The 19,848-nt window shown below is 41.5% G+C and overlaps 1 protein-coding gene and 1 non-coding gene across 3 annotated transcripts in view; one reads left to right on the top strand and one right to left on the bottom strand.

The window, feature by feature from the left end:
• Positions 1-19,848, top strand: part of RGL1 (ral guanine nucleotide dissociation stimulator like 1) — a 257,821-nt gene that overhangs the window by 86,440 nt on the left and 151,533 nt on the right. For both annotated transcript variants that reach the window (XM_032463548.1, XM_032463546.1), the window contains exon 2: positions 12,944-13,107. In XM_032463548.1, coding sequence (XP_032319439.1) covers positions 12,976-13,107 — 132 coding nt within the window. In that variant the 5' untranslated portion in view covers positions 12,944-12,975. The remainder of the gene's footprint in view (positions 1-12,943; positions 13,108-19,848) is intronic.
• LOC116658861 lies at positions 19,077-19,215 on the bottom strand. The gene has a single exon (XR_004314152.1). It is a non-coding gene; the product is annotated as a small nucleolar RNA SNORA76 (small nucleolar RNA).

Here is a 19,848-nt window from a genome sequence, read left to right as displayed (position 1 = left end):
GGCACAGCTTCAGCTGCTCTAACAGAGGCGAAGAGGAGGAGAGGGGAAGAAGAGTATTTGGGGGAGAAGTAGTCCATAAACAAAGGCATGAAAGAGCGCTGCTTGGAGAACACTGAGAAGTTCAGCAACGTGAGAGAGCTGGCGAGCTGGAGCAGGGCAGCTGGGAATACGTGACCTGTAGGTCAGGACACAGCCAGGCCATGACAAACTGTATTAAGAGCCTTGCACTCTATCCTGTGGTGACACCTTCATATTGCAGGTTCTTAAGGAGGCCACTGATCTGATTAAAGGTTTTTAGGAAGGCTACCCTGGTGATGGCATGTAGGATGGCTAGCATGGGTCAAGGATGGAGAGTCTAGTATCTTGTCAGTCTGAGACAATGAAAGGATGTTATCAAGCTGGTGGCTGGAATGTAGGGAAGCCCTGATCTGAGATGCCTTCAAAGAAGTAACAAATAAGGAGCCATGTACACCAAAACTGACACATTGTAACTGACTAACTTCAATTTAAAAAAAAGGAGCAGTTTGAGGATGACTCTGAGATTGCCAGCTTGGGTATCTGGGTGGACGGTGTTGAAATAAATTTCTAGGCTCAAGATGGAGCCACTCCTGCCCGGGGTGCCGTGTTATCAGACTGAAACTTAGCTAACTTCTGTGCACCTGTAAACACTCCGCTTGACCAGAAGTGCAGCACAACCATACTCAGTCAGCCAGTCCCCAAAGGCCAGGCCAGCTCGGGGCCTTCTCATCCCATCAAGGCTGACTCTGTGGCCCCAGCCAGTCCTACGTTTTCTGTTTGTCTCTTCTTTGATTCTTACGTTTTATCCTATAAAAGTCTCTTGCTTTCTGCCTCATTCTGTAGTTCTCTGAGAGGAACTTCATGAAGGGTTAAAGTTTGTTTGTATCACCTAAATAAAGAAAGTTCGTATCTGGCCATTAGTGGATACAGGAAATCCAGGAGGAAGAGAAGCATTCTGTTAAAAAGTATGGACAGTGGATGCTTTATCTGCGGAAAGCAGTGATTTTGAAAGTGTTTTGGTTGAATGTTCTTCTCAGTACAATTTTTTAGAGGGGTCCTCCAGTATACATACAATTATTTATAAATTGTATGCATGCACTATTATTCTAACATTTACATGCACTGTAAAACATAACAAATGGAAATAAAACAGAAGAGAAGAGATAAACATATAAATCAGGGCTGTGATTTTTCTTGCGCTCCAGTGCGCAGTCTCGGGGACTAAGTGGAGAGTGTGTTAATTACCCACTTTAGACTCACTGGGTACAAAAGCCATTGCCGGGCCTGCTTGCAGGATTGTGGAGTAGAAACGTGGTGGGTTTTCTTCACCTTGGGGAAGTCTCACTTGATCACTTGACCTGTTTTTTCTCCTCCTTCTTTCTGGATCTTTTTTTTTTTTTCTTTCCTGGAATAGGTATACAAGTCATTACTCGCTACGAACAATATTTGTGATGCTTTCTTTACATCCATAGTACATTGCCCTAGAAGTTCCTTATAGTTCAAACTAAGCAAGATTTTGGCACAAACTTTGGCTGTGACATAAAGCACTTCCTCCCTAAAAACTGGCTAAGACCAAGAGTTAGGGGTTCTCTGCTTAAAGTCCCAAACTGGGCCCAGAGGATGGTGCATGATCTGGCCCAGCAGAGAGGATCACAGGGGAGTTTTTAGCTCACTTTACTACCTCTTCTCCCTGAAATAATGCAGAAAAGGAGAATGAGGGTTTAGGGTGGCTCAAGGGCTCAGACTGAAGCACTGGGGACATTTAAAACTGATGTCACTGCTAATGTGCTGCTCCAGTGTATTGAGAGTCCCGTCTTTCTATTTCAAGTTCCGTTGTGGTTATGTGAGACTGGCTATGACAGCCTGTTGTGCATGGAAGGTGAAGATTGCCAGATTTTAATTTGGAGAATACAGAACTTCTTTTTTGGCTAATTGGTCCAGTAGAAACTGGAATAAATCTAAACAACTCTGGAGGTCTGTGGCAAGGAAACAGAAAGAGAGAGATTTAATCGACCTTCACCCAGGCAGTCTGTTGACAGATTTCTAGGCTGACTTAATCAATCCGTTTATTTCTCAGGTAAGACCTCAAAATGATTTGGACCTGATTTCACTACATTTCCTCCTCTGGTTGATGTTACATTTACCAAGCAACCATCCTGGAATTCCATTTTAGGGCATGTAAAAGGGTACAAAATAAAACCCCATGCTTCTTTTTGTCCAGACTGAAGTGGAGAAATGGGGTGAGTGCACAGATACTGTCAGTTTCACTAGCATGTGAGTCATTTTTCAGTCCACAACGGAGTTAATAGTAATTAAAATCTCTCTGGCATCCAGAATCAGTGTCAGCTGTAATCAAATTGGAGCCATGAACCCAAGCACTACATTCACTTGAGCTGTAAATCATAAACCCATCACCCTCCAGAGCAGAGGCAAGAGTGAAGAAGTCAGTGAGTCCTGTAATTGGTTCCATATGTTGTTTTAAAGAAGGTCTTAAAAAATAATTAGGCTTGCAGATCACCATACTTTTGTAGCAGAAATCTACCATGTGAATAAGAACTGAGAACTGACAATGTCGATTTCTTTCTTGCTTCTGTTTGCTGCCACTTTTTAGAAATAGTGGAATAATTCTTTATTTAGCTCAGGAAGGGCAGGCCTGGGGAAGTGTGATAGGCCCCAGAGAGTGGGGAGGAGCTGGCAAAATGGATGATGAAGGGCGGTAGCAAGAAGCAGACCCTCAGCTTTGGTAGATAAGGAGGCACAGATAAGGAAGCACACACTTAGATAACCCTCTCGGCCTTTTGCCTCCTACCTGAGTGCAAAGGGCTAGTGTTTCTCTTTAAACATTGAAGCTCCAAAGCCCAAAATTAACACAGCCACAATTCTGTGAAAATTCTGAAATGCCGTTATAGAATGGAAAAAGCTCTGACTTTGTTCTGAATCAGACAGATCCATTTTCAAATTTGCATTCTGCTGTGTGACCTTGGGTGGTTGACTTAAATTCTCTGTGTCATCCGAAGTTGGGATGGGGAATTAATACGTTCCTCACAGGGCTCTCAATGTAATGCCCTTGTGTATATCTCTCTTCTACACTTATCCTAGCATTTTGAAAGATATCTCTTTCTCTTCATGACTGTGGACTTCCCAATGGCCTGGATTAAGAACACCCAGCAGGGAAGCCAATTAAAGGAGGACGTGCTTGTTTATCTTTATTTCACCCTGCCTCGTACATACCTGGCACAGTGATTAGGCTGGAGAGGTAAAATGTTAAGGACTCCCCCATCCCTCCTGTGCATGGCATGGTGCTGGGTGAGGTTTGAGCAACCTAACTGTCACGTCCCTGAAAGCTTGCCATCTTGTTGCAGTTAAGTTGGGTCGGTCCATTGACTCCCTCAGCTAGGACGTCAAGGATGCTAGATTGTATATTTGCACAATTGCTATTTACGCTAAGAGGTCTGAATCCAGGACATACTCTCATTCAGTTTCCACCGTGGTTTATTGGCAATAGCAAGGTCAAGCTGTGGCAATGAAGAAAATAAAGTGGAACGTCCTGTAAAAGTTTAAGGAGGGAAAAACAAAGAAGAAAGAAACCGGAGCCCTGTTGCAATGAGATAGTGACATAGAAAGAAATAATCCTATTTTCCCTCAGACAGATGCTGCAGTAGATTTCATTCTGATTTCGAAATGAAAACCGAAACCTAACTGAGTACTCAAACCCACATTCCATCCACTCTTCATTTGTTGATGTTGAAGTTGAGACGTTTCACAAATTTGGCTCTCAAATACTGTATGTATGTGAGAAAAGGGCAGATAAAATAGGCCAATTAGACCACAGCCACATCTACCAAAACTCTAACCCTTAACCTTAGTGAGAACGTAACCTAGGATCAAACACAGAAACCCTGCAGATGTACACCAGTCATTTACTGCAGCCTTTGAGAAGACTGTGACGGATGGCTGCTGCTTTCTGAAGGCCTAATGAGAAACCCAGGCTTGGTCCTGCTAGGAATATTTGCAACCTTAAAGAAAAAGTAGGTTCTAATTCAGTGACTATTTAATATATCCCAGCAAGGTTCTCCCTCCAAGCTGAGTTGAAAACATTCCTGACTCTGTTGCTATGCAGAGCAGTTTTCCAGTGTGTTTTGGAAACCTGTGTGAGATTTGAGAATTGAATTTGGTCTTCAGTTGCCTCATGTAGGCTTACGATCTTGTGGTTCACTCCAAAATAATGTGAGGGTTCTATCCTTCATGGACTGTGGAGGGTAAATTCAGTAGCTGCTTCTCACCTAATATACACATGAATGCAGGATGCGTCCTCTATGGCACACCCCTCCAGAGCATGACATGAAAGAAAAGAAACACGTGGAAGAAATAGAAGACATTGGGGTGTCTTTATAGAGTTTACTAAAAGACTATCTGAAACAATTGGAAATACTGAAAATCCTTGGAAGTAATGATTGCATCTTTTCCAGTATACATGGAACATGACCAGCATAACTGCATTTACTGATGAAAATGTCACTAGGCTCTGGCAAGCTCAAGCCTTTGGCAGGGCTGCGTAGAATTCCATACGATATGGCTTTGCCTTTCTGTTGTGTTCGCTCTGGGCACACAGGTCGCCTGGGGATAAGCCCACAAGATCCATGCAAGAGTCAGAGTCGGGAAGCAGCCTCCCTTGGTTTCTCTCTCTTGATTTCACCGTCTCTCAGAGTCCCTGTGTGCATCCGGGTCATTGAGTTTTTGATCCCACATGGCACAGGCTTGCCCTGTTCTATCGCAGGTGCAGACCAAGAGAACTGAGGAGAAGGTGAGAAATGTGAGCCAGGGGTAGAAGTCACCCTGACCCAAGGCACACAGATCCCTCCCTCCCTGATGGTGGATGAATGTTGGCCCCTTGTTTTGCCCTCAGCACCGCTTCTGGGCATTTGTTCCTGTCTCAGAGGTCAATACCAAGGAAGGAACAACGTAGTCGGGTGGAAATGAAGATGCTGCTCTGAATAGAAAGCTTCCTGCGCCTAGTTAGTCTAGCAAATTGGCGTCTGCGCATTCAGCGTTCTCAGCTAGATTCAATCATCACTGTGTGACACTAATCAGGACCCTCTGTGTGGGGCAAGATGTTATCTGATCTAATGGAAGAGGAATTATAATTAAGAATCCATGTTATATGTAAAAATCACGATGTCCTTGCTGCTTAGATGGCTGGTCTAGCACCAGCTCACTGCACACACTTCTCCCAGAAGTGTTACCCTGAAAGAGATTGCCCCCCATCCCATCGGGGCCTGCCATTATCCTGTGACCCAGAGATTGACTAGTTAAATAGATTGGACTTCTGTTTTTGGTAAAGTAGAAGACTGAGAACAGGCTGCTCTCTAACTTGAGATGTGGAAAGGCCAGTGTATTTGGAAGTTAGTTGAAATGATTTTGTGCATTAACTGATAAACTCAACAGACATCCTTTCTGAACCTAACATGTAAAACGTTTTACATTCCTCCCATGAGGAGCCCACCTCTGAATCTTTTCAAGAGCTCAGATTCCTGGGAATTCAGATTTCTCAGCGCTAACATGATGTTATTTTGTGAGTGGAACGCTGACTACTCTTAAAGTGTGGTAGCGGTGTAGTGTAAGGGTGAGGGCGCAGCGCTGGGGTCAGGATGGCTTGAGAGCAACTCTAGGGCTGGTCCCTTCATCTCCCTTGTTCTGAACTTCTCCTGAGGCCATCCTGAGGATGACCTGATGCTTGCGAAGTGCCTGGCACAGTGAGTACTGGATGCACTGCGGTGGGGGGCAGGGCATGTTATCCACGAGGCTGCTGTTATGACTGGACTTAAAAGATGGCTCTGACCTGAATCAGCTCAACTTCCTTCAACTTGAAGGTAAAAATTAGCCTGATGACTATTGAACTGGGTGATGCTCCGCTAAATGGAGTTTGTATTTTGCCCTCATTCAGCCAGTTAAAGCTGGAGTCCACAGAATTGTGAAACATCTGAGCCTGGGACAGTCATGTGATTTACAGTGTCATCTCGTAAGCTTTCAAGCAACATAATCACGGAGCTTTTTAGCGTAATAAAAATGCCGGCCATAAAAGTTTCAGTCCCTTAGAATTCTCTCTCTCAGAACGCTGAAGGACGCTTTGTCACCACAGCCTCTCTTCTGTTTAGGCGTCCTCTCCCTCCCCCACATCTCTCCTTGCAGACTTGTTTCCAGACTGCCCGTGCTGAACGGAGATCAGGACGGGAGACCAGCTGTCTTCCTTGTGTTGGCTCTCTGGGCCGAGCACAAATTGCTGAGCAAAGAGCACCATTTCTCCAGGGAGGTTCACAAGGGTAGTACAAACTCAGTCTGGGTTTGATTTTTTTTTTTTGAATAATTATTAAAAACTTCTGCCAAATACTATCAGTCAGGGGGAGAAGTACACAAAGTCTGAAGTTCAGCTGGACCAGCCTTTAAAAAATATGAACTTGAATGAAGAAGGAATGCCTTGCACTTTAATTTTCTGCATTTAACGGGAGACAGTCACTCTCAGAGGTCACTTCTGAACCCGCAGACTGTTGTGCAACCTCGCTCAGTATTCAAGGAGACAGTTCATAATTAAAATTCCTTTGGAAATGGTTGCCCAATGATTGACATTTTTTCCAAAATACATCGTAATGGTAAATGTGTAATCTCGGACTCCAGTGAATTTTGTTTTTTTCTAACGGAAAGAAAATAAAATGAAAAAAAAATTTTTTAAGTATGATTGAGTTTTTTTTTTAATTGAAGCAATGTAATTAATTTATGTCAAGTCTTGCTCTCAAAGAGCTTGCAGTCCAACAGGGGAGACAGGGTAGGTTGAGGAAAGCAACAGAGAACAATATGCACCATATAAATGAGTTGCATTATATAGATGAATGCTGTTGAGATTCCAAAGAGGAAGAGGTAACAAAGGTTTTGTTTACCTGCTAATGCATTCGCATAGGCTGTCCCTTCAAACACAGATAGCTTCTGGTATTGCTGTGAAATGATTTTACGTGCCCATTTTCCCAGGACAAATGCTGCCCAACCCTAGGGATCTCTCTCTCTCTCTCTCTGCCATGGCTTCCTGGAGTCCGCTCGGTCTCATCTCTGTCTGTGCTCCAGTCTCCATTTCCCCAGAATCCCTGATTCCAGACAGCTGCTTTCTCTGTGTTCAGATGGAATAGACTGGTACAACCACTATGATGCACCCCTGCAGCTAGGAAAGCTGCGTCTTGAAACCTTCATGGATGCCCCAGCTTTTAAATACCACACTAGCAGTCACAATGAGAGAAACCTTCCACCAAGCTAGGGTTTGGGTGCTAGGGATTGGTGAGCACACCCAGCTTTACAAAGCCTCAGCAGACGTAGAGTTGACCATGTGACAGAGGATGTGGGGTTGTCCCTGAATAGTCAAAACTCAGGTGTTTTATCTACCCATGCTGAGGGGCCGTTCGTGCTGCTTGTTTGACTTCTGAACTGTGAACCCACGCATGACGCGGGAGTAAGTACAGTGGGTGGGCGGCCGCAGGTGCCACAGGCTTTTGCTGTTTTGCTTAGTAGTATAGCTCCTTCAGCTCTGCTGGAAAAACAATCGGTGCATATTAGTTTTGCCATCTGCCTTTGCGGGGAGGTGAGGGTTTTATAACTGGGAAGGGTCTCAGCAGTCTTGTAGGCTGTTCATATTAAAGATGAGGAAACAGGCTGAGAAATGAACTAGTTTGCTCAGGGGTTATGTAGAGAATTTACTGTAGCCTCATGATTTGAACTCAGGTCTCCTGGCTGGAATTTCAGTGCTCTTTGTGAGCACCGAGGGCTCTTCCGAACCTCTGAGTAAAACTAAAATGCCAAGCCTGTTCTTGGTAGATAGACTCTTTAGATGGAAGAATTGTAGATAAAAAGAGATACAGATAAACCTATCTTATCTGAACAGGACCTCAGCTCACTAGCGAGAAGAAAGAGGATGAGAGAAAGTAGGAAGAAAGAAGTTGCAGAAAGACAAGAGCTCCTGGGAAGAGCCTGGAACAGGGCAAGTGCCAGGCATTTTCAAGATTAGAAGAAATCTGAGTTGAGTTAAAAAAAAAAAAAAAGATTTCTTCAGACAGAAGCAAGAGTTTGTGTGCATGAAGGGAATAAAGCAGAACGCTTTATTATTGATATGAGTGATGGAACCTGCAGGGGCAGTGGGAAAGCATGGCCCTAATAGATGAAGACAAGAAACACTGCACCATTCCAGTAAGGTTCTGAATATTAAACACTTTTTTTTTTCTCTCCAAAAATGCGTAAAGAGGAGAGAGAGGAGGAAAAAGATAATGATTTTGAGGGATGTCTCTTACATTATTTACTATCACAGGAAGGAAAGTCAAATTCAGTAAAGTACAGTTTGATTTATCAGAGTCCAGCAGGGGGTTAATAACATAAATACAGATTTCAGTGAAATTGTGCCCTAGTACTTACTTTTTTAAAAATTGAAGTGTAGTTGACTTACAATGTTTCAGTTGTACAGCAAAGTGGTTCAGTTATACATACATATGTTCTTTTTCAGATTCTTTTCCATTATAGGTTATTATAAGATATTGAACATAGTTCCCTGTGCTATACAGTAGGTCCTTGTTGTTTATCTATTTTATATATAGTAGTGTGTATCTGTTAATCCCAAACTCCTAATTTATCCCTCCCCTCCTTTTCCTCCTTTGGTAACCATAAGTTTGTTTTCTAGGTCTGTGAGTCTATTTATGTTTTATAAATAAGCTTATTTGTATCATTTTTAGAGATCCCACATATAAGTGATAGCATAGGATATTTGTCTTTCTCTGTCTAACTTTTTCACTTATTATAGTAATCTCTAGGTCCATCTATGTTGCTACAAATGGCATTATTTCATTCTTTTTATTGTTTAGTAATATTCCATTGTATAGATGTACCACATCTTCTTAATCTATTTGTCTGTCGATGGATATTTAGGTTGCTTCCATGTTTTGGCTATTGTAAATGGTGCTGCTGTGAACATTGGGGTGCATGTATCTTTTTGAGTTTTTAAGCAAAATTTTGCTTCTATGTTCACTGATCAGATACTTGCCTTTATAGACATACAGCTTCCTTTCTCTACCCCACCTCCAACTTAAGGGTGATTTCATCATTCAGTGGTTACAAAAAAATTCTGCTTTGGGTATCAGGTATTTTAGAATGACAGTTCTTCAAAAATGATTTCCCAAAAAGCTTATCAGGACAATGATATTTTAGACTAATTATTAAGTAGAGTTGAAGATTCTGCCTTTTAGATTTGCAGTGATTTTATCTTACCTGTTGAATGAGCTCATATTAGTAGTATTTGTATGGAAGTTGGCTGGTAAGCCTTGACTGTGTGATTTAAGAAAGAAGACAGTAGTTCGACTTCACGGCTTGCGACCTGTCAGAGGTAGATGATCTAAATATGCCTTGTGTTTTCATTCTAACAAAAAGTGGCCCCACTATATAGACTTCTAGCTCATTTTAGGAGAATAAGAAGTCTATAATGCATGAATTGTCTAAAGAAGATATGGAGTGGAACTTTAGAATTGAAGAGGAAAAATTTGGGCCAGCAGCGGGATTGGCTATATAATTTTGGGGTGTCTGGTGCAAAATGAAAATGTAGGTTCAAAAGTCAGGAATTTCAAGACAGTGACAGCAGAGCATTCAACCAAGCCGGGGGCCCTTCTGAGCACAGGCCCTGAGTGACTGCCCTGGTCATACCCATGCAGCCTGCCCTGGTCAGAAGTCAAGATGGGAGGAAAGAGGAAAAGGACTGATCTGTTTTTCCGTGATGTTTCCCTCCCTGTGTCCATCCCACTCTTACCTGTGATCCATCAAATGTGACCAGCTCTCCAGGGCACTGTTATGCCAGGTACCTAAGACACTGATGCTTCAACTCTAGTCCATGGGGGAGGGGCGTGAGAGGGAGAGCTGCTTCCACCGGTGATGCGGTTGGGCTGGGCTGAGGTTGAAGGTCTTCTGAAGTGACCTAGGAGAAAAAGCATGAACTTGGGAACCCTGTAACTTTCCAGCAGTGTGTAAAAGTTCTTTAATCTCTCTGAATCAGACTTTTCATTGCTATAAAATGGTGATATTTACCTAGAAGGGTTATTGTATGGATCTGAGAAAATGTGGAAAGTAAACTAGCACAATGGCTGGGATGCGATGGAAGCCCAACAGATGGTAAGTGATGTACTGAGCATGGGTGAGAGGCCTCAAGTCTCAGACAGACTGGAGGATCTCAAAATGCTTGAAGAGCCTCGTAGGAGCTGGCTGCCCCTCTGCATCCGTCCTTAGCTCTGAAGTGCTTCGGAATGGCTTAGAACTCTGTATTGCATCTTCTTCCCAAGCAGGGTAAGAGGCAGTCTGTGAGAAGTCAGTGCGCAGTGGAGTTCAGTCTCCAACACTGAAAATTTGGGCAAACAGTAGAGCCAGAGCCATGGGTCACTGGGCTGCGTCACATCTGCAGGGCTTCCTAAGACCGCCCTGAGCTTTCTGTAGTTTGTCTGTTTTATCCAGTTACGTTTCCATGATATACAAGGGATGCAGCCCAACCCATTTCATGGAGTTTTTCCACTTTGTTTTGGTTTATTATTTGTTGTTTACAGTATTACCTCCAATAACAACATGGAATTTCCTTCCCCACTAATTTGGCCTGTTTCCATTTTGCCTGTTTAATTTCCTTTTTTTGGACTGAAACCTCCACGTGACTCTCCTTTGTTTATTTCCTCCCATGTATGTATCAGCGTCATTTATTACCATGTCCACTCAGAAGAACTTTGTTCATTAATTATAAAGGTTCTGTTTCCTGGTTCATTGTGGGAGAATATCAGGTGCTCCCTGCTTCTGAGTGCTGCGCGATGGTTTTGATTGGCAGCATCCTCATCACTGTGCTCTGCCAGCAGATTCCTTGCTTTTCAGAGTTTACAGTGGAGCATGGAAGGCAAAGTAACTTGGCTGCAGAAGACCTTTTTCTCAAGTTCTCTGACCTATCTTACCAGTGCCGATTTCCATTTACTTTCATTTGGGCAGCAGCTTACGTGAGCATGAGACCAGCGTTTTGCAGACGTGCTCAATGCCTTGAAGACATTTTCTGAAAACTACTCTGTTGTTAACTAATGAGTGATTGTTGCTTGCAGTACTAGCTACCTGGGGGAGGAGGATGAATGTAAGCTTGGCCCTTCCTTCTGAAAATCTTACAGCTCACTAAGTCCATAAAAATTAAATAGGAGAGGTAACTCAACTTTTAATGTTATTGGAATATATTAGATCTGCTGCCTCGTTTTTCCTGGATTCTCATGAGTGACTGAATGAACTACTCCATCAAACATTTATTTAGTACTTACTCTGTCCATGACATCATCTCTAGGGTTAAGACGCTTAAAAAGACCAGAAGGTAGAAATAGAGTTGAAAGCAAATACATGTAATAAAGTGTTACAGGTGACATGATAGAAATCTGTCCAGAGCACATATAGAGAGGGTGTCTTTATTCTCTTGGCATCATGGGTGGAGGGAAGGTGACACAAACGAAAGCTCAAAGATACTGGACGTATTTGAGATCTGACAGGACTTCCTAACGGCTGAAGCAGAATGGCTGAGGAGGCAGCCGGGCATGGAGGGGGAACGGAGGTGGAGGGAGCCTCGGGTGCCGTGTTAAGGAGTTTGGATTTTTTCTCTCTGGCAAAAGTTTTAGGTGGGTGGAACAGCATGGTCAGATTTGCTTTTTAGAAAAATTACCTGGAGAAGGACAAACTCACGGGAATGTGAATGGAGGCAAGGCGATTCCTTAGGGCAGTTTGGTGCCGGGCAGGCACGGTGTGATTCTGAAGTGGCAATTGGAAGGATGTCGAGGAAACAGACTTTCCAGAATTGGTGTCAGTTTTAACATATCGTCTTTACAGCAGTTGCTGATGAAACTGAGGCTCAGGAAAAGTAACACAACCCATAACTTTTTTTTTTAAATATCTAGTTTACTTAATCTGAATTTGCTTTTATCAAAGAATGCATAGCCCCATAACCAGAACATGGGATCTAATCTTCTTAGAAAAGATAACTGCCTAGCTATCCTTTCGACAAGGTTGGGGGTATCTGACTAACCACACTTGATCCAGAGGTCGGGGTGAAGTCAGTCTGCAGAGCAAGGCTCCTTCCCTCAGGGTTGAATGCACCTATAGTGAGGCACTTAGCATGGTGCTCGCTTGGCGCACGGTAAATGCTCAGTAAATGTTAGGTTGTGATCAGCTTATTATCGGTACTTTCTCTGATCAACAAACAGTATAGCTGTTTTATCATTTTAATCCAAATTTTAATATTAAGCACAACCAATAACTATCGAAGAGAACCTTCCTCTGTGCTCCCCGCGCAGTTTGGAAACAGGATGACGGCGGCATTCTGCACACTGTGCTGTAGTACTGTGCGTTGTGATGACTTGTTGACAGCCCTTTCTGCCCTGAGACACTCAGATTCTCACGGTTATGAACGAAACTCCCGAGTTATTTGTGTGTGCCTTGCTGGAGCCCCGTAGAAACGGGTGTTTAATAGATGCTCCTGAGAGTGAAACTTGCAACACCACAGCCAGTGCAGCTTCCGCGTGGCTGGTCTTACATCCACCCACCTCCCTCTCTCCTGCGAGGGGCCAGAGCAAAGTGACCTGCAGATGTAACAGGCAGGTGATGTTTTCCACTTTGCTTTAAAATTTTTATCACTTCACCATTGTCAGAAAGCATCCCTGGCTCCAGAAGCCTGCATTAAAATACCAATCATGAATATCTGAAATATAAAAAGTGGCTGTAAAGGTTGGTGCCCCTTGTGACACTCTTCTCAGCCATCTCATTATCCACAAATCAAGCATGAGAGCTTGCTTTCGTATTTCTTTTCATGTTACCTAACATTTTAACCTGGCTCACACTTGATTCTTCCACGCAGATCCGTAATGCCTCCTGCCTGGCTCTTTCAAGATGGAGGGGACGCCTGAGGGAGAGCCTACGCATGTGGCTTCTAGATTCAAACTTTCCACCAAGGTAGACAGCACAGGACACTGGCTGGTGGAGGATCACGCGCGGATATGGGAAGCTCTGAAGACAGAGGAGGTAAGGCAGCTCCAAGTGGCAAAGTTGGTGCGATGATGGGTTTTCTTAGACTTGAGACTCTCATGCTTAGTGCAGCCATCATGATAGGCCACGGTGGCAATTTTTTATTCAGGGGACGTAGGCGCAACCACAACCACAACTGGAGAGCAAGAAGTCAGGGTTATGTATGTACCTTGAACCTTAATAACTCCACGGTGATTCAGCCAAGGGAGGTAGTCCTGACAGTTAGGGCTTAAAATATACAAGTACACGTTGTCCTTATAGAATCCTACCAAACCTCAATGGAAAATCAACCTATGGTGAGGACGTTGATTCCTCAGGATCAGTTATAACAAGTGGAATTATGTAAATTCATTCTTTGACAGCATGAGGCTAAGTAGCAGGGCTCTTTGGTGGCAAGCAACAGAAATTGACCCAGAATAACTTAAAGAAAATTGGAAATCATTGGAGGATATCAGGAGGCTCACACAATTGACGAGAAGTTTGGAGGACTACGTTTGGAAATAGGGCAGGAACCAAGTCATTAGGAACTGCTCTGAGCCCTACCCCTGGTATGAATTCCAAACTGGTCTCTACCCTTCCCTTATTCTCATATTTCTCTGCTCAAGATGCAAAACCATGGGAAAGAGGGGCTCACGGCCAAGCTTAGCCACCTCTCATTCTGTTGGTTATTCTGTAAAGAAAAAACAACAGAATCTTCCACAAGAAATCATTATACCGAAGCCTCAGAGCTCTTGTGTTTGGAGGCCAAATCTCTAATATCCACATGGTGTGACAATTCCAGTTCAAGGAATTAACACAAGAGCTACAGTCTTATGCATGTGAAATGGCAGCCAAAGCAGTGCAAACCCTTTCGACAGAACACTTGCACAGCAGGGTTGTTCGTTTGTTTTAATCGATAAAACTCCACAGAGAGCTGTTGACGTCTTTGTGTACCCCACCTAACAGGGCCAAGACTGGGATCAGAAAAGTGAGGTGCTGAGGACACAAAGTTTAAGGAGGCGCTCACTCTGAGGTTTGTGTCCGGCACCTGCATCTGATTCATCTGAAGGTTGATGAATCCTTATATTTTTCACACTAGGTGCCCTCCTTGCCTAGCCCTAGTCCTGGTCCCGGCACCCATTTCTGTTCCCCTCCCTTCTTCCCCAAAGGCAATCACCATCCTGAATTTGGTGTTGATCAGTCTCACGCATATTCCGATATATACACTGCATACGGGTCATCTACATCTACAGTATACAGTATTGATTTACATCTTTTAGATTCTATGTGAGCTTTATGCTATGTATCTACTGCCACACTTCGCTTTTTTTTACTTAACGTTTTCTTTCTCTTTTGTCTGTTTCCTATGATGTTACATGTAGTTCTAGTTTATTCATTTAACCTGCTTTTTATATTGTATTGATTAATAGAGTCAAATTTATTTATCCATTTTCTTGATGATTAACTTTGTTTGTTATGAGGCAGTGTAATACATTTTTATAGCATAGACACCTAGATGTGGTATGCTAGGTGATGAAGTGTGAACACCTTCCTTTTAACCAGTTGTGACCCGTTCGGTCTCTAAGATGGGGACATGAGTATATCCCCGCCAGCAGCATGTGAGAATCTCCTCTGCTCTGCATCCTCCCAGTTACTGATGTCATCAGACCTTTAAATATTGGCTAATCTGATTGTTTTGAAATGAGGCCTTGCTGTTTTAACATGACTTTTTCCAGATGGGTAATCAGTTATCCTAGTAGCATTTTTTTTTAATGTCCATCATTCCTTCTTTAGCTTGTGATGCTTTGTTTCATGTATCATGTTTCTTTACAGACCCTCTTTGCTGATATGATACCCTCTCAACTATTCTAGCTTTGAAGGAAACCTGGATACCTGACAGGGCAGGTCCCTCCACTGAATTACTGCTCTTCGATATTGTCCTGGCTGCTTTGGGAACTTAGATTTTCATTATGAATCTGGGATGAGCTTGTTAAATTCTGCAAATTTGGAGAAAAACCCAAGTCTGCTGGGGATTTGATAGGGATTGCAATAAGTTTGTTGATGAATTTGGGGAGTATCAGAATTTTTATGATTCAGGGAGTGTCTTTTCTTATTGCTGACTTTAAAGGGCACGCTTCAATTTTTCCACCTCAATGTTTCACCAGTATTTTGTCCTATACTCTTCTTGCTGTAAGGTTTTCATAACGAAGGTTAGGGAAGCTCCCATTCCTTTTCTCTTGTTGCTAAATGTTAATTTCTTTACATGATAATATTTGATCCCTATAAAATAATACACATGTAACTTATAGAGTATATAAAGCAACCACTTGCATGCGAGAGGGCGCAGCTCAGTGGTACAGCGCGTGCCTAGCATGCATGAGGTCCTGGGTTCAATCCCCAGTGCCTCCAATAAATAAATAAACCTATTTATTGTGAGCTCACAACCTACTTAAGAACTAGAACTTTACCAATTTGTTGAATCCATATGTTGACTCCTCCTTCCTTTAATTTCCTTCCTTGCAAAGGTAACCTTTTTCTTGAAATCTGTGTTTAATCAGTTTCTGGCTTTTAAGAAGTAATATATATATACCCCTAAACAATATTGTTCAGTTATATGAACTAGATATGCAGTATTTTATGATATATGTATGATTTCTTTGGTGGCTCACTTCTTTCATTCAGCCTGTTTCTAAGATTTTGAGGATTCAGCAACATTAATATATATAGTGGTAATTCATTAATTTTCACTGTTGAATAATACACCATTATATGGTTATATCATGATTTATTTATTCATAGTTATGTTGCTGGACATTTTAATTACTTACAGTTTCTTCCCATAACGAACAATGTTAGTATGAAAATGCTTATACATGTCTTGGTGCCCCTATGTAAGAGATTTTCTAGGTTAATACCGATTAGGTGAATACTGGAGTTGGGTATGTGGAAGTTCTGCTTTGCAAGTTATTACCACATTGTTTTCCAAAGTGGTATCAGCTTACACCTCAACCAGCAGTGCATAAATTTTCCCTTATTCCACATCTTTGCCAAGTTTTGGAATTGTCAGCTTTCTTAATTTTTCCAATCTAGTTGGTATAAAATAGAATCTCATTCTTTGCTCATCAATTCTTTTCGCATTTCAACTCCATCTAGTTTTCCTTTTTCTTTTATAATTTACTTTTCTGAGGGTTTAGCTATAGCAAAAATCTCTTTGTGTGTGTGTGTGTGTATTTTGTCCGAAGATGCTTTTATTTTGAGTACACTCTTAGATAGTTTAAATACGTATAGAATTGCAGGTCAGTTTCTCTCAGTGCATTGAAAACATTCCATTATCTTCTGCATTCTGTCGTTTCTGTCGTTAAACCAGCTGAAAATATAAGATTCATTTCTTTGAATATATAGATCTTCCTTGACTTACAATGAGGTTACATCCTGATAATCCCATTATAAATTGAAAATTTTGTAAGTCAAAAATTGCATATAATGCACCTAATCTACTGAACATCGTGGTTTACCCTGGTTTATTTTAAATGTGCTCAGAATAGTTACAGTTCTAGAGTTGGGCAAAATAATCTAAACACAAGATTTGTTTTATAATGAAGTGTTGAATATCTCGTGTAATTTATTGAATATTGTAGTGAAAATGAAACAACAGAATGGCTTTATGGGTACAGAATGGTTGTCAGTGCAGTGACTGTCACCTTTGTGACTGCATGGCTGACTGCGTGCTGTGGTTTGCTGCCACTGCCCTGCAGCTTGAGAGCATATTTCATTGCATGTCGCTAGCCTGGGAAAAGGTCAAAATTCAAAATTGGAAGCATGGTTTCTACTGAATGTGTATCACTTTTGTACCATCAGGAGTTTGAAAGATTATAAGTTGAACCATCATAAGCTGGGGACCGTCTGTGATACCTTTTCGCTCTAACTACTTAGATATTCTCTCTGTTTTTGCTGTTTCGCAGTTTTACTCTTCTGTGTTTAGGTGTGAGTTTCTTCTTATTTAACTTCTTAGAAGTCATAGGGCTTCCCAAATATGTGGACTGGTGTCTTTCATCAGTCTGGAAACATCTCTGTAATTTTCTTTTCAAATAATTGCTTTTCCTTCATTTTCTTTCTCTGACTCCATCAAGATTTGTATCCATTTTCCTTATGCTTTACTTACGTCCCTCAACCTCTTTCAGAGTTGCTGTCTTTTTCCCTCTCTGTATTGTATTCTGATTAATTTTAGATCTATCTTCCAATTCACTAATTCTTTCTTCAGTTGTATGTAAGATGACATTTAATCATTGAGTTTTAAATTTAAGTTATTCTAGACTTTATTTCTAGAAGTTTAGTTTTGTTCTCTTAATATCTCCTAGTCATTGTTGTAAGTTTCTTGTTTTCTATTCATATTTTTATATTTAAAGCCTATTTGTCAGGAACTTTGAAGGCTATGTGGTTTTGCACTAGTTTTAAGTGAGTGAAAGAAGACGTGACGCTTTTGCCTCAGAGCCAAAAGGCTTTATTAGTCAAGGAAGAAGCAGTAGCCAGAATGGCAGCACGTTTGTGTGGGTTCCCTGTGTTCCAGCTCCTACTGGAATGACATAAGTGGGTGCAGATAGCTGCTTGCACAGGGGATCACTGACCTTGGGAGACTTGCCAGTTTACAGTGGACAGTAAGCAAGCCCACACTTTCTCCTAGTGGGAGACATTATCTTATCCTTGAACGTTACTCACTGCAGACACAGGTCTGGAAAGTGGTCCAGGTCGAGATCAGGTAGAGCCTTGATTTTTTTTTGAACAGGAGAGGCTCATAGAAGAGTGTTTTTCAACAATATTAACTATAATGGTTTTATATTCTAAGTTGGCAATTCTGATAGCTATGGGTCTTATTCAACTATCTGTTTTTTCTATTGGCTCTTGTACTTGTTTTGTTTCTTTGTGAGTTTTATGACTTTTGAATGTGGGTTCATCTTTCTTGGAATGAAAGGAGTCTTCTCCAGAGAGAAATTGCATTTACTTCCGGGAGCACTACCAACTGGGAGTCACTTTAAAATAAATTCTCAGCTTGAGGTTTTTCAGGCCATTCAATGTGAATACAGGCTGGAAACCTATAGATGGGTATCTTGTGGTAATTAATTCTCAGTGGAAATGACTCCCCCCTCCCTGTCCCTATTCAGAACCATATTTCAAGAGAGATGGTTTTCCTTACATTGTCAAAGAGGACATGAGGTTTAACACAATAAGAGTTTATTTTTCAATCACGTAATAGCCTAGTTTAGGTGTTTCTGATGGTAATGCAGCTTTTCTCCATATGGTGATTCCGGGACACAGATTACTTTATTCTTGCAACTCCAGCATTCCCTAGGATCTAGGAGTCTTTTGTGTTCAGCTAGAAATTAGCAAAAAAAAAAAAAAAAAAAAAAAAAAAAGAGAGAGAGATTGAAGAAGACATAACCCAGCTCTTAACCCTCTTGGACCAGAGTGACAAGCATCATGTCACTTTACATTCTGTCACTGAGAACTAGTCCCATTGCCCCACATGGATGTGAGGGAGGTGAGGTGGAGAAATGTAATCTCTAGCTGGGCAACCACTTACTGGCGATGACCCAGTACTATGGAAGGGGAAGCACATGGTTAATTTTGGGGGTCAGTGAAATAAGTGTCACAAAGACCAAAGCTTAAGTTTTCCTGGTTTGGCCAGTGCCCTCTAAATGGAAGCTGACTTCAGTGCCTAACTCTGTGGGTTCTTTTTCCTATAGGTTTTGGCTTTTAAGAGTTCTTAATTTTTTGCCCACCTATCAATATTTTGAAAAAGGTATTTTAGTTTTATTTTATCAAGCACTTGTTAAGTTTTCTTAGTGGGAGAGTTAATTACGGTAGTCAGTCCACAATATTGGTGGAAATGTGAGCCCTGCACTCTTCTGTGAGTAATTTAAACAAGATATGTCTTAAAAATACATGTTTTTTAAACTTTTTCCTCCCACCCACCTGGCAGTCTGGTGCTACTGTGTCACTAGCAACCTGTTTAAAAGGGCCACCGCTGTTGGGGACAGATGGCTTCAGTTATGCGCAAGCGTGTGCTCTGGTGCTGTAGCCTGACCCCCAGCACCACACGCAGGTGCGGTGGGGGCTCAAGGACAGCATGTTTAAACTCATTTTAAAGAATTATTTCATTTGGCAGAAAGTGACATCTAGATAATTTGGAATCTTTATTATTTTTGGCCAATTTACTTAAGTACCTCCTTACACAGTATTCATAACTGACTTCTTATAATCACTTATGAATTTTGTGTAGGCACATATCAGCTTGGCAAATATATTTGAAATTAAAATATTATTTCATCTTTAGTGTAGTAATTAATTTTCACTACTCTAAATATACCCCTAAAATATGAATATTTCATTTTTTAATTATAAACAATACCTGCATATGGCAGAAAATACAGACGTCTTTAATGAGTGATCAAGTATGAAAAATAAAAAATAATGAGGTTTTATTAAAAATTCATTTTTTTTTAAATGAGCAGAGGAGTAATGAGGAGATTGAACATATTTTTGTGGTGATGAAAATGTTCTATCCTTTGATTGCTATTGTGGCTACATGGATTTACATATTTGTCAAAATAAGCTGAATTATACACTTAAAATGGATATGTTTTATTATACATCAATTATGCCTCAATAAAGTTGATCAAAAAAGTGGGCAATAGAGTGGGGGAACAGAGTTAAATAAATCAATAATTGCAATACATTGTGATGACTGCTGCCATAAATATG

Source organism: Camelus ferus, chromosome 21, assembly GCF_009834535.1.
Source record: "Camelus ferus isolate YT-003-E chromosome 21, BCGSAC_Cfer_1.0, whole genome shotgun sequence".
In the NCBI taxonomy this organism is placed as follows: Eukaryota; Metazoa; Chordata; class Mammalia; order Artiodactyla; family Camelidae; genus Camelus; species Camelus ferus.
This window is presented reverse-complemented; position numbering and strand designations above follow the sequence as displayed.